This window comes from Epinephelus fuscoguttatus, linkage group LG13 (genome assembly GCF_011397635.1).
Source record: "Epinephelus fuscoguttatus linkage group LG13, E.fuscoguttatus.final_Chr_v1".
NCBI lineage: Eukaryota > Metazoa > Chordata > Actinopteri > Perciformes > Serranidae > Epinephelus > Epinephelus fuscoguttatus.
This window is the reverse complement of record NC_064764.1, coordinates 37,027,232-37,040,928: the sequence shown is the minus strand read 5'-3', so window position 1 is coordinate 37,040,928 and position 13,697 is coordinate 37,027,232. Positions and strand designations below refer to the sequence as shown.

Here is a 13,697-nt window from a genome sequence, read left to right as displayed (position 1 = left end):
ATTTTTGACAACAAACTATACTATGACATTTTTCCTGGTTTTTTATGACATACTATACTATGATTTGATTTGGTCACAATATTTACAACATACTATACTGTTCTTTTTTCTGTAACAATTTTTAAAAAATACTTTACTTTGATGGTTTTGGCTACAATCTTTTACAACATTCTATACCATCACTTTTTTCACGATATTTGTATAGCATATACTATAACTTACAAATTATTGTATTCTTCCAATTCAAAGTAGAAGCACGAAAAATAAACACTGCAGAGACATCCTGTAGTGCTGATAATCATGCTTTATTAAATCAATAATTGGAGAAAAACTCAAGGAGGCTGCGAAAATAATCAATGCTACAACTCTAACTTCAATCAAAACAAAGTGCAGGGCAACCACACTTCTTCTCGTCCTCGTTGAAGGCAGTGGCGGTTGGTTTCAGCTGCCTGGTGGCGCCCAGCTTGACTGACAGGCCTAAAAACTAACACACAAACACACTGCAGACCTCCAAGAGACAGCTCTGCCTCTGCAAACAAGCACAGGAGGGACTCTACTTTCATGTGATTGGCCAGGTTGATGGTACGACTGAAGAGCCCGAGCGAGTGGTCATTTGCCAGAAGCAGAGCACAAAACAAAAAGAAACACTTGTGCTCAGGGAGTGCAGGCCGCTCGCACTGTGAGCATGTCATCGAAATGGCAGTATGACATAATCAGTCAGAGCGTGAGGTCCAGTCGTCCTGCTTACATGAGGGTAACTGCAAACAGCACTCAGGATCTCACGCTTTAGTTACAATGCAACAGCACCGCAGTGCATTTCTAGTTTTGTCTCTGATTGAGTTAACATCAACAGGGAGCCTCTCTACCTGTTGAGGCAATCTTAGACTTCAACTTATCGTTGAGGCACAGAGTTTAGTTTCTCAGTTTAACAGGGTATTCGTTCCAAGTGGAACTTTCTCCTGTCAAACCACATTTAGTTTCATTTTGTTTCAGTTAATATTATTGTCATAAATAACAATGCATACATTTCCCATAACCGTTAAATTCGGCTATATACATTATGTACATGTCACAGAAAAATGGATCAAAAATCCTAAGTCATCCAATATGGCACATTTTATAACACCTTTAGACTTTAGTCTAGTTTGGCATAAATTAATGTCAAGATTGGTACAAAAATAGTTCATATTTACAAGAACAGAAATCCAGATCGTAATCAAGTCGATTATTTTGCTTAATGAATAAATAAAAAGGCATGGAAGTAGGGAAAAGGGGAAGATAGGAAGATTAGATTTTTTTTTCTTTTTCTTTTATGCTGATCGAATGCTGATGTGAACAGTCGCTGTGTCAGATCCGAGCTCATTAGATAGCTTCAGGGTATAGGTTCCAGCGTCTTCCTCCTTCACCCCGGTGATGATGAGAGTGGTCAGGTCTTCCGTGGTGTCAATGTGGAAGCGTCCACCGGCAGTCACCTCGATCTTTCTGCCGCTGCGGGACCACTCGATGTGTTTGGCTTCGCCGGAAAAGGCGCAGGTGACTGTGAGGACTTTGCCTGGCTCGATGCTGATGTCCTCTGGCAGAGCCTCGATCCTGGGAGCAGAACCTGGAAACCACAGCACATATACATCAGTGCACACAGAGATTTTAAAGATAAAATGTTAGTGGCCACATCATTTCACAACAGAGGGAAGTTTCGATTTTCAAAATCAGGTACAAACTAGAACTATCAGCTTGTGCTTGTTTGCCTTCATGCACAAGTCAAGTTGTGAGTGTTACAGTTTCCATCCATGTCAGTGAAAACATGGATGGATCTTCACACACAAGATCTATACAATCAGCACAGTTTCAAGATTAGATTAGATTAGAGTCACCAATTCAGTGTCTGACCAAAAGTCTCTCCTTCTGTTCCTGAGATATGACGCTGAATCATGACCTTTCTTTATACAAAACATTATGATGTCACAGTGAAGTTGACCTTTGACCTTTTAGATATAAACTGTCATCACTTCATTATATTATCCTGTCTGAAATTTTGTCATTATCAGTGTAAGAATTCTTAAGTTATGGCCAAAAACATGTTTTGTGAGGTCATGGTGACCTTTGACATTTGACCACCAAATTCTAATCAGTCCATCACTGAGTTCAAGTGGACATTTGTGCCAAATTGGAGGGGAATTCCCTCAAGGCCTTCTTCAGATATCACGTTCACAAGAATGAGATGAATGCAAGGTCACAGTGACCTTTGACCACCAAATTCTAATCAGTTCATTCTTGACTTAAAGTGGACGTTGTGCCAAATTTGAAGAAATTCTCTCAAGGTGTTCTTGAGATATTACGTTCACGAGAATGAGACTTACAAAATCCCAGTGACTTTGACCTTTGACCGCCAATTTAGAACCAGGCCAAAGTTAAGCCCAAGTGGACGTTTGTGCCAAATTTGAGGTGTTCTTGAGATATTGCATTCATGAGAATAAGACAGATAAGATCACTGACTAACAAATTCTAATCAGTTAATCACTGAGTCCGATTGGACGTTTGTGCCAAATCTGAAGAATTTCCCTAGGGTGTTTTTGAGATAACATGTTTACAAGAATGAGATGGACAAGATCACATTGACCTTTGACCACCAGGTTCTTATCAGTTCATTGACAAGTTCAAGTGGACGTTTGTGTTAAATCTGAATTTGAATTTGAATTGCCCTCAAAGCGTTCTTGAATTATTGTGTTCACAAAAAAGGATTTGATGGACAGACAACCCAAAACATAATGTCTCTGTCCACAGCCAGCACAGAGGCATAACAACTGCTAAATCAATGTCTTTGTTTATTTTACACCCCGATTATGATTCATAGTTATTGATTTCAAAATAAAAGCCTTTCAGTCGCCTCTGAATCGAAATGTGGAAGCAACGAATCAAAAGCAAAGCTACTTTTAAGAAGTCACAAACTCACTCTCATCACCAGTCTTACCGATTGCTCTGAATGAGGATCCCTCCATGTGTGAAGACATCTCAGTCAGACTGCTGGAGCTCATGGCGTACGTCTCTGATGTCATGGAGGACATGCTGGACATGGACATGGTCTCAAACTTCATCTCAGCTGCCATGCTGCTGATGGAGCTTGACTCCATCATGGATGACATCATCGCCTGCTGGGCGGAAGACGAGGAAGAGAAAGACGTTGACTCCTCCTTCGTGTGCATTTCTTTCTTCATCATCATGGCTGAGCTCACTGCTGATGAAGACTCCTTGTGACTCATCACCATTGATCCTGATGAGGGTGGAGGCAGACAGGTAAATACGTAAATTAGTTCACAGTTAAGGATTTATTCTAATTAGCATAGGATTTAATCTGCATCGATTTTAAGAGGCAGGTACTCACCTTTAAGTGCCACTTGCTGTTCACGGTAGGCTTTGACCTTCATGCGTATGGACTGGAACACCTGTCCGGTGAATGAGAAGGAGGATTTGGATACTCCTCCCTCTGATGTCATCTCACAGATGTATTCTCCCTGATCACTGTCTGCCAAATCATGGATCAGGAGGCTGCAGGAGCCCTCAGAGTAGTGCATCTCAAAGCGACTGCTCTGTGAAAGCCTCCTCCCGTTGATGTACCACACCACCTCCCTGACGCTGCTCTCACAGACGCAGGACATCCTCACCGAACCCTCACTGGCCTCGGCTGTTAGCTGACTCAGGACCCTGGGAGGTTTCGGGGTTGGGGATTTGACGGTGGGTGGAGACACAACCCTCTTGGGGGACAAGCTAGGAGGAGGGGACTTCATCCTAGGAGGTGATTTGATCCCCTCGGGCTCAGGGGACTTTAAGGCCCTTGGTGATTTGATGCCTGCAGGTTCTGGGGACTTGATGCCTTTTGGTGTTTTGATTCCCGCAGGTTCTGGAGATTTGATACCTTTTGGTGTTTTGAGTCCTGCAGGTTCCGGAGATTTGACACCACGAGGTGATTTTACTTCCTCGGGCTCCGGTGACTTCACACTCTCTGGAGACTTGAGTGGTGGTGGAGGTGACTTGAGTCTGGGTTCTGGAGATTTTATACCCCGTGGTGACTTCACTCCCTCAGGTTCGGGAGATTTGACACCTGGAGCTGGTGATTTGACACCTGGAGCTGGTGATTTGACACCGGGTGCTGGAGAGGGTGCGGCTGGCTCAGGAGACTTAATGCTCCTTGGAGACTTAATTCCCTCTGGTTCAGGAGATTTCACACTTGGTGTGGGTGACTTCACACCTGGTGTTGGTGACTTCACACCGGGAGCAGGAGACGTTGGTTCAGGAGACTTCACACTTGGAGCTGGTGATTTAACTGAAGGCTCAGGGGACTTGACGCTCGGGACAGGGGAGGTTACGGAAGGAGTAGGCGATTTGACTGAAGGCTCTGGTGACTTCACACTGGGAGTGGGTGACTTTACAGATGGCTCAGGGGATTTGACAGCCTTGACCTCCTCTTTGGGAGCTGGTCTGCGGATGGTCAAGGTGAAGTGAGCCTCTTGCCTGCCTGCTGAGTTCTCTACCACTACCGTGTAACTGCCCTCATCAGAGGCCATCACAGAGGAGATCTCCATGCTGGACTTGTACTGAGTGGTGGTGACCTGGATGCGGTGAATTGAGACAATGGTTCTGCCCTCGTACATCCATACTACAGTAGGTGCAGGCTCCCCGTCGATATCACAAGAGAATCTGGCTGTCTCTCCCTCTGCAACTGTCACAGACTGGGGCTTGGTGAGGATTCTGGCAGGAAGAGAAGGCTTCACCTTAAGCACAGTAACTTCCTCAGCAACAGCAGCAGAAGTCGACTTCAGTTTAGCTTCAGTTGCGGTGTGTTTCCCAGTCAGAGAAAACTTTTCAGATGAGTATGAGGAATCAGATGATAGGTATTCGGCAGATGCATACTTGACAGATGAATCAAGCCTCTCAGCAGAAGAGTACCTCTCAGCAGAGGAGTACCTCTCAGCAGAGGAGTACCTCTCAGAGGAGGCAGCGTATCTCTCACGTGTGGAAACCTCACGTGTCTCAGTTAGCTTAGTCTTGCTCTCTTCAACCTCAAAATGGGTCTGAGTAGCGTAGCCAGTTTTGAAGTGGGTGGTGTGATAGTGATCAATTCGAGTGACTTCAGGGACATATCCTTTGAGAACATCCTCATCCCTGCGGCGAGAGGAGAAGGTGGTGTAGCCGCCACCTGCCACGTCAAGGGTGGCATAGTCGGAAGCTTCTCCCCTAGAGTTGGTGCATTCACAGCGGTATGTGCCACTGTCCTCCTCATGGCAGTCCAGAATAGTGATGGACAAAACACCACTCATGTTGGTGAAGACATATTTCTCACTGCTTTCAGAGATTTCTGTTCCATTGTGGAACCACTTGACCTCGGCCTCTGGTTTGCTCTGGATGTTCAGGGTGAATTTCGTGTCTTGGCCAATTGGTACACGATGAGAGCGCATCCTAACAGTCACACGGGGAGCGTGGTCCAGACTGAAAGGCTGCTGGGTAACCACCTGGTATTTCCTCTCAGCCTTTATAGCAGCCTTTCTGGCCTCATAGCGGGACATGATGTCGAAGCGGGCAGACCGCTCAAACCTGGAGGAGGAGCGGGATGACCTTTCAACAGACCTGATGGGGCTGGGAGAGCGGGGACGGGTCCTCTCAGGGGTGGGAGACCTTCTTGCAACAACCTCTCCCTCTGCTTCCACAGGCATAGCCCGTGATGGTCTGATCAGCTCTGAGACTGGACGCATGAGCTCAATGTATGTGGGAGACAGTGACCTTCGCCTCCTCATGTACTGAGAAATAGTGCGTTTCTTCTTTGTCTCAGTAACCTCAGCAGCCTCATGTCTGACCTCCTGCCTCCTCTCTTCACGTTCCACGGCACGCCGCTCAGCGCGAACAGGGCTGCCTGTAGGAGAGGCAGAAAAGCCAAGCTCCAGTTCATCCTCCAGCATCATTTTCTCTTCCTCTGTTCTCCTCATGGAAAGATAGTCATCCACAGGCATCAGCAGCTCCTCGTCACTAAGATCTCCCAGTGATCTCCTTCTGGATCTGTAAGAGATCTCAGATTCAGGAGAAGGTGAACGGCGAGCAGGCCTAACAGTCTCCAAGTCATCCAGAGTGAGTTTTGGAATACGCCACCTTGGCCTGTACTGGTCGGTGATTCTCGGGAGGGGCATGACGTAGAACTGCTCCCACCTGGACAGGCGAATACGTCTCTGCCTCTTCTGCACAATCCTCTCCATCCTCTCTGGAATCTCATACTGGTCTCTCAGTTTTCTATACCACTTCATGTCGGACAGAGCCACAAACTGTTTGATAGTTTTGTCCTCATCCAGAGCTCTAGGATCATGAACCACAGGCTCAGGGATCTCATATGGCATAAAGATCCTCCTCTCCTCCTCCAGCCTCTTAGTCTCAGTCTTCTCAACTGTGATGTCGAACTCACCCTCAACGTTCTTGGTGCTCACTGCAGGCTTGTACATCTCTGCAGCAAAGTTAAGTGCCTCCTGAGCTGTGGGGTTTAGAGGTACAAGCTCCTTAGTGGCAACAATATGCTGAGCCATCTTGTTGGTCTTTTCAATTTGTTTCTGTACATGTAGGTATTTCTCCTCCTCGCTCTTGTACTCTCTCCTGGTGTAGGTGAGGCGGTCCACATGCAGTGTAGCCTGGCAGCTTGCAGAGCCAGCAGAGTTGGTTGCTGTCACCTTGTACACACCAGAGTCCTCGAGCAGAGTATCTCTGATGTACAGGACATAGTGGTCAACGTCCTCCTGTATGACAACGACCTTTGGACCAAACTGAAGTGGATGACTGTCCTTCTCCCATTTCAGAGTGGGAGTGGGGATTCCTGAGACTCTGAGCTCGAAGCGGACGCTATGTCCCTCAACACAATCAACATTAGCCAGCAGGCGTTTGAACATGGGCCTCATAGTTTCCTCCATTACAGGATGAGGTGTCACAGTGAGACGAGCTGTGCAGCTGTCTTCTCCAAACTTGTTGTGAGCCATGACGGTGTATTCTGCATCATCACTTAAGTCCAGGTTGTGGATCATCAGCTGGTAAAGACCCTTATCGCTGGTGAACGTGTACTTGGTGTCATCTTCACCTGGCTTGATTTTCTCTCCATTCTTGAGCCATGTGACATGAGGCTCCGGGTGCACGGTAATGGTGACACCGAAGCGCACATCTTCACCGATGTAGGCAGAGCGATTGTAGAGAGGCAAAGTGAACTCTGGTGGTTTCTGCAGGAGTTTCGTCTTGTCGACTCTCTTCCTCAGTTTCTTGATGGTGCGACTAAGGTAGTACTCTCTGATGCTCCTCACTGTCTCAACAAAGAGCTCTCCATAAGCACTGTCCTCTCCATCGTCACTCACCACCTTGCACCTGTACACACCATCATCACTCTCTTCAATGTCCTTTACATAGATGCTGGCAAAACCATTGCTGTAAGTGATTTCATACTTGGCGCTTGCATGTAGCTGACGGGTACCGTGATACCATGTCACCTGTGTACTCTTGTCAAAGTTGGTGATGCTACAAGTAAATCTGACATGGCCACCTTCTTCAGCTGAACCATGCATGACTGGACCACTGCGGAGGCCATGGTACTCAGTTCCAATCTTCACTCTACCCACAGCCAATCCTCTCTGGTTCTTGAAGGCGCCACCGTAGGCCACACGAGCTGATGATACAATAGTATCTACCCTCTTTACCAGAGTCTGGTAGTACCTTCTGTGTCTCAGTGTCCTAATGATCTTGTTGCTGACATGCTCAATCTTCATCTTGAGCCATGGGTGCTCCAGAGCCTCGTGGGCTGTCATACGGAGCTTCATGTCCTTGACTAAAAGTCTGTCTATAAAGTCCATAGCTTCCAAGCTGATGTCCTTGAATGCTTCACTGTCAAAGATGTACTCACAGTTGGAGATGTTCTCAATCATCTTTGTAGTGGACTCTGCCGCAAATGGATTAAGGCCACTAAGCAAAACGTAGGCCATTACGCCAACAGACCACATATCAGTGGCTGTTGTGACCAGGTCATGACGGTGGACCTCAGGGCCACAGTACTCGGGAGCTGAGAACAGCATTCTGATGTTATCTCCTGGCACCAACAGCCTAGCCTGGCCCATCTCAATAATCTTTATGGTGGTGCTTTTCCTGGTGGTGTAGACAATGTTGTCTGGGCGGATATCAAAGTGGCCGAAGTTGTGGCTATGCAAGAACTTGAGGGCAGAGCAGACTTGTCTCAGGTACCGGACAATCTCCTGCTCTGTCAGCTCGAAGTTGCTCGTGCCAAGGCGCTCAAAGATGTCAACTCCAGAAATGAACTCAAAGATGAGGATAATCTCCTCCATGCTTTCAAAGTATTCATGTAGATAGATGATATTCTTGTGCCTTGCTATGTTAAGGGCCTCAATTTCTCTGAGAACCAACTCACGGTCGGTTCCTCTGACCTTGATGAACTTGGCCATGAAGGTCTTCTTTGTGGCAATCTCCGTGCAGCGGTGGACCACTCCAAACTGGCAGCGAGAGAGTTCCTCAGAGATGATGTACTTGGAGGACAGCTCCTTCACCTTGTAGAACAGAGCCTCCTCCTTGGTGACCTCTCTGGCTTCGTCCACTTCCTCATCATAATTCCTAATCACAGACTTGTCCTCTTTTGTGGTGATGGGCTCAGTTGGCTCAGAAGGATGGCTCAGGCCAAACTGGTTTTCGGCAATGACGCGGAACTGGTACTTGGTCTTTCCAAATATATTGATGATGGTGATGCTGCAGTCAGTGGTCTGTCCAGCTCGGATCCACCTGTCAGCAGTGGTGGGACACTTCTCCACAATGTAGCTAATGATGTCACTTCCACCATCACTGGCAGGGGGTTCCCAGGTCAAGGTGATGGAGTCCCGAGCAATGTTACTGACAACCAGTCCCTTTGGAGCATCAGGTATGTCAGCAACGTTCACCTCAATGGTTTGCTTGTCTGTACCAAACCTGTTCTTTGCTGTAATGATGTAGTAGCCAGTATCCTTCCTCTCCATTCCCTTCATGAACACCAGAGAGGTGAAAGATCTGGTGGTGATGACTTGGTAACGAGGAGAGTTGGAGAGGATCTCCTGACCCTTCTGCCAAACGACTGCTGGCTCAGGCTTGCCAGAGATGGGGATCTTGATGGTGATGCGCTCACCACAGACAGCATGGACTGCTCCCATTCCCTGAAGCTCCTCAGGCAGGTGGATCCTAGCAGGAACTGGAATTCAAATGACAAAAAGCATTAGTTTGATTTCTTTAAGATTATTTTTCTTTTTAAGGAACTGCAGCTGTAGAGGACATCACTCAATGGATACTGGAAAAAATGAGTGATCATTAATTTACACTATCAAAATTATATCATTACCTTCAACCTCAAGGTTGGCCGTTGTAGAGATGGACCCTGAGGGGTTGGTTGCTCTGACTTGGTAAACTGCGGCATCATTCTCATCAGCGGCAGTGATGATCAGCTGGTAGTAGCCTCCCTTGAACTCCAGGGCTTTGATCTTGGCTCCATCTGCCTGGATCTCCTTTCCATTGCGGTACCATTTCACCAAAGGTTTTGGATGTCCCATCACCTTGTAACAGGAAAAATAACCAAGTTAAATAATGCTTGTGGTGATGGAATTGAGTGACTGAATGAAACTGATGTCAATTTTCTCAATGGTTTCTTGGTATCCCTTCAACACTTACACTACAATCACTTGTAGTTTTGTCATTTCTAGACCTTCATGAACATAGACACAGCATGTGAATTTGTGAAAGCAAATGCAATGTAGCTGAAATAAACTACCTTGGTGACAAAGGTGGCATTGTTGTGGTATTTGATGGTCATGTCCCTGATCTCCTCCCTGAACGCAGGAGCACGAGGAGCCTGGTCGGACTTGGGGATGACAGGTGCTGAAATCTCACTCCAGTCGCTCTCACCGCCCATGTTCTCACACTTGACGCGGAACTCATACTCAAAGCCCTCGATCAAGGCTTTGACCTCAAAGCTGGTCTCGGCAATCTTCTTAGTGGTTACTGACATCCACTTGTTCTGCTTCTTCTCACGTTTCTCCAGGTAGTAGCCGCTGATTTTAGCTCCACCGTCGCTGGTTGGAGGTTTCCAGCAGACGACACAGGAGTCTTTGGTGGAGCTGATGATGAAGGGCTGTTGTGGGATGCCAGGTTTTTCTAAGAAATAAACAGGGAATGTTACTGTAGTGGTCTACATATCTGAAGTTTGTCCTGCCTCTCTGCAATGACATTATAGAGGAAAAACAACTTACCAAATGGACTCTTGATGATGACCACCGATGGGATCTCCAGGGACTCACTGACTCCATATTGGTTCTGGGCAGAGACTCTGAAGTAGTAGCCAGCATTCTCAGTCAGGTTGGGGACACGGCATGTGGTGCCAGAAACGGAGGAGGACACCAGGTGCCACTGCTCGCCTTCTTTGGCCTCGCGTTTCTCCACAATGTAGTTGGTAATCATGGAGCCTCCGTCGTCCTTGGGTGTCTTCCAGCTGATGACAACTGAGCTCTTCAGCAGAGCCTCAACAATAACAGGGCCCTCAGGGACGCATGGTTTATCTGGGGAAAAAACAAAACAAAAAAAGGAATAAGTAACAGCTCTTGTGTTTTATTCAAATACATACATGTAGTAATGGTTATTTGCTGGCTGATACTGGAAAAAAACTTGAAGATAATATAGATGTCTTCACTGTAGGATCATATTATTTGATATTTAAACCTGTTGTCAGTTGTCTAGTATTACCTTGGATTTCAACACGGAGCACAGTGTCGATGGTTCCAAATACATTGCTGAGCTGCACCTTGTAGCGACCAGCGTTGGTCTTCCTCTGGGCGTTCCTCACCACCAGGTGGGTGTAGCTTTCGGTGTTTTCAATAATTACATTCTCAGATGCGTTCAGAGGCTTCTTGCCATAGAACCACATGATCTGGGGGATGGGACGTCCAATGTAGACAACATGGAGACGGAGGCTGGTACCAGCTCCAGCGTAGTACTTCTCCTTCAGAGGGAAGCCAGGGTGGAACTGTGGTGGCGCCTGCAGGCGCAGTTTGCCACTGGTCTCGATCTCTCCGGCTTCGTTGATGGCCCTGCAGGTGTACAGGCCCTCATCTTCCTGCTCATCTGTCAGGATGCTCAGGGAGTGGTTGCGGCCATCTGAGCTCATCTTGTACTTACGGCTCTGGATCAGCTCTTTACCGTAGCGGTACCACTTGATCTCAGGCAGAGGTCTTCCAATGATGCCACAGGTGAGGGTGCCGGACTCGCCAAGCTTGGTGGTTACATCTTGGATCTCTTCCTTCAAAGCTGGAGCCTCACCAACTGCAAAAGCAAATGCAAAGCTTGATTTAATCTGAGTTTTTTATGCTTTTTCCTACCTCTGTGTGTACTGTACATAAGGTCTGCTGACATGCAAACATCTTGATTTAGTAACATGAAATTCAACTTCACATGATCTAGTGTTTAACTTTGTAAGGACCAACGTCACATTACAAAGTTAGTGAGATTTATTTCTAAATTCTGCAGCAGCTCACCGCTCAGTTTGGTCTTGATGCCCATGGGTGTGCGGCGAGGTCGGCTCAGTCCAGTCTCATTCTCAGCAAAGATTCTGAACTCGTACTCGGTGGCCTCCATCAACCCGCCCATAGTGAACTGACGATCCTTGGAGCGCTCTTTGTTACATTTTTTCCAGGCACTTTCTCCAGCCTGCCTGAACTCAATCCAGTAGCCCAGAATCTCCTTGCCGCCGTCATGCTCTGGCCTGAGCCAGTGGATGGTGATGGAGTCCTTGGTGATGGAGATGATGTCGATCTCCCCTGGTTGGCTGGGTTTGTCTTGAAGGAGAGAGACAAGAGCACATTAATACTCTTACAGAAAGTGTAAGAGAAAGAGTGTTAAAACCAGTTCTACACAGTCCCACAAATTAACTAAATTATCATAAGCTAAGACAAAATGCCCTTCAAATTCACTTTATTACTCAACAATTTATTCATGCAGGTATCATGTGATATAAACTCACCAAATGGATCTTTGCAGACCACAGACTCTGAGGCAGGACCAGGCTCGCTCTGCCCGATGTCATTCTGAGCCACCACTCTGAACATGTACTCAGCATCAGGGATGAGGCCGGTGACATTGTACATAGTGGTGGTGATGTGGGTCTTGTTGTGTCGGACCCACTTCTCTGTCGAAACCTCTCTCCTCTCCACATAGTATCCCGTGACGCGGGAGCCTCCATCATCCCGGGGCCGGGCCCAGGACAGAGACACCGTGGTCTTGGTCACGTCCATAATCTCTGGTGGATTGCCGGGAGGTTCTGGTGCGCCTGGAGGTAAAGCAAGTTGTAAACACACGTACTGACATCAGAATTACGGATATATGGAAATGTGTCTGTTAAGTAAATTATTTGACCAACATGTAGACAATGCAACTTTTGACAAACATCAGTTGAGACTACAAACTGTAAACAATCACAGAAAAAATACTCACAAAGTGGTGTTTTTGGTGTGACAGCCTCATCAGACTTGAGAGATCTGCTAATGCCAAACTGGTTTTCGGCAGAAACCCTGAAGTGGTACTGCACATTCTCCTTCAGACCCTTCACCACCAGAGAACTCTCAGTTACCCTGGAGTCGACTGTGTACCAGGCAGCCTTGGGTACCTCCCTTCTTTCCACAATGTATCCCAGAACGTCGGAGCCGCCATCATCTGATGGTGGCCTCCAGCTGACCCGCACTGATCTGACCTGAATGTCATCAAACTCCAGAGGGCCCTCTGGGGCATCAGGGCGACCAATCACCTTCACCTGGAGGCAAGAGATACACAAAAAGTTTAGTTCAAACTACTCCAAGTGTACGTATTTTTATTGTTTTACTTCTGATCATGAAGTATCTGCTGGATGACTCGCTCACCTTGATGTACACGGCCTTCCTGCCGCATTTGTTCTCCAGCACCAGGTCATAGGTACCAGTGTCGTCTTTGTGTGCCTCTTTGATGACCAGCTCGGTGATGTCATCATGGGTGGCGATCATGGCCCGATGAGAGATGTCACGGCCGTCCTTGGTCCACTTGCATGTAGGGATAGGTTTACCCTTGATGGGCACAGACAGACGAACGACTCCGCCCTGCCGCACCACATAGCCCTCCTCGTATTTACGATCAAGCACGTAGTCGGGATAATCTGAAGAAGACAGAGATTAAATTTGTGTTATTTAAATTACAGGTTGTCAGTAAAATAATGTTTATTTGACTGTAAAATCAAACTATAAATGATGGTATTTTACCAAGCATCTCCTGGACTTTAACCACTCCAGGAATCTCAGCGGACTCCCCAGAACCACCAGCATTGCAGGCAATGATCCTGAACTTGTACTCGGCGCCCTGGGGCATGTGAGTGAGGGTGTACTCGCACATCTTTGTGGGCGTGGTGTTGCACAGCGTCCATTCCACCTGGTCCACCTTCTGCATCTCGATAAAGTACCCAGTAACAATAGAACCACCCTCCTCTTCGGGTGGGAGCCAGGCCAGAGATACTGAAGACCTGGTGGTGTCGGTGACTCTGGGCTGAATTGGAGGACCTGGAGGCTCTGTTACAAAACACAGAGACCTTTGGTTAATATTCTGACTCCACACTGGGAAGATTCATTTATAATCGTGAGTTTTGCAAC

At 47.1% G+C, this 13,697-nt stretch overlaps 1 protein-coding gene across 9 annotated transcripts in view; it reads right to left on the bottom strand.

Moving 5' to 3' along the window:
* Positions 1-286: 286 nt before the first annotated feature.
* The window catches only part of ttn.2 (titin, tandem duplicate 2), a 249,401-nt gene continuing 235,990 nt past the window's right edge, over positions 287-13,697 (bottom strand). For all 9 annotated transcript variants that reach the window (XM_049594294.1, XM_049594295.1, XM_049594296.1 and 6 more), the window contains 12 exons: positions 13,314-13,616; positions 12,942-13,210; positions 12,520-12,835; positions 12,050-12,355; positions 11,565-11,864; positions 10,777-11,352; positions 10,287-10,592; positions 9,809-10,191; positions 9,383-9,593; positions 3,380-9,235; positions 2,969-3,268; positions 287-1,603 (listed from right to left, as the gene is read on the bottom strand). In XM_049594294.1, coding sequence (XP_049450251.1) covers positions 1,311-1,603; positions 2,969-3,268; positions 3,380-9,235; positions 9,383-9,593; positions 9,809-10,191; positions 10,287-10,592; positions 10,777-11,352; positions 11,565-11,864; positions 12,050-12,355; positions 12,520-12,835; positions 12,942-13,210; positions 13,314-13,616 — 9,419 coding nt within the window. In that variant the 3' untranslated portion in view covers positions 287-1,310. The remainder of the gene's footprint in view (positions 1,604-2,968; positions 3,269-3,379; positions 9,236-9,382; positions 9,594-9,808; positions 10,192-10,286; positions 10,593-10,776; positions 11,353-11,564; positions 11,865-12,049; positions 12,356-12,519; positions 12,836-12,941; positions 13,211-13,313; positions 13,617-13,697) is intronic.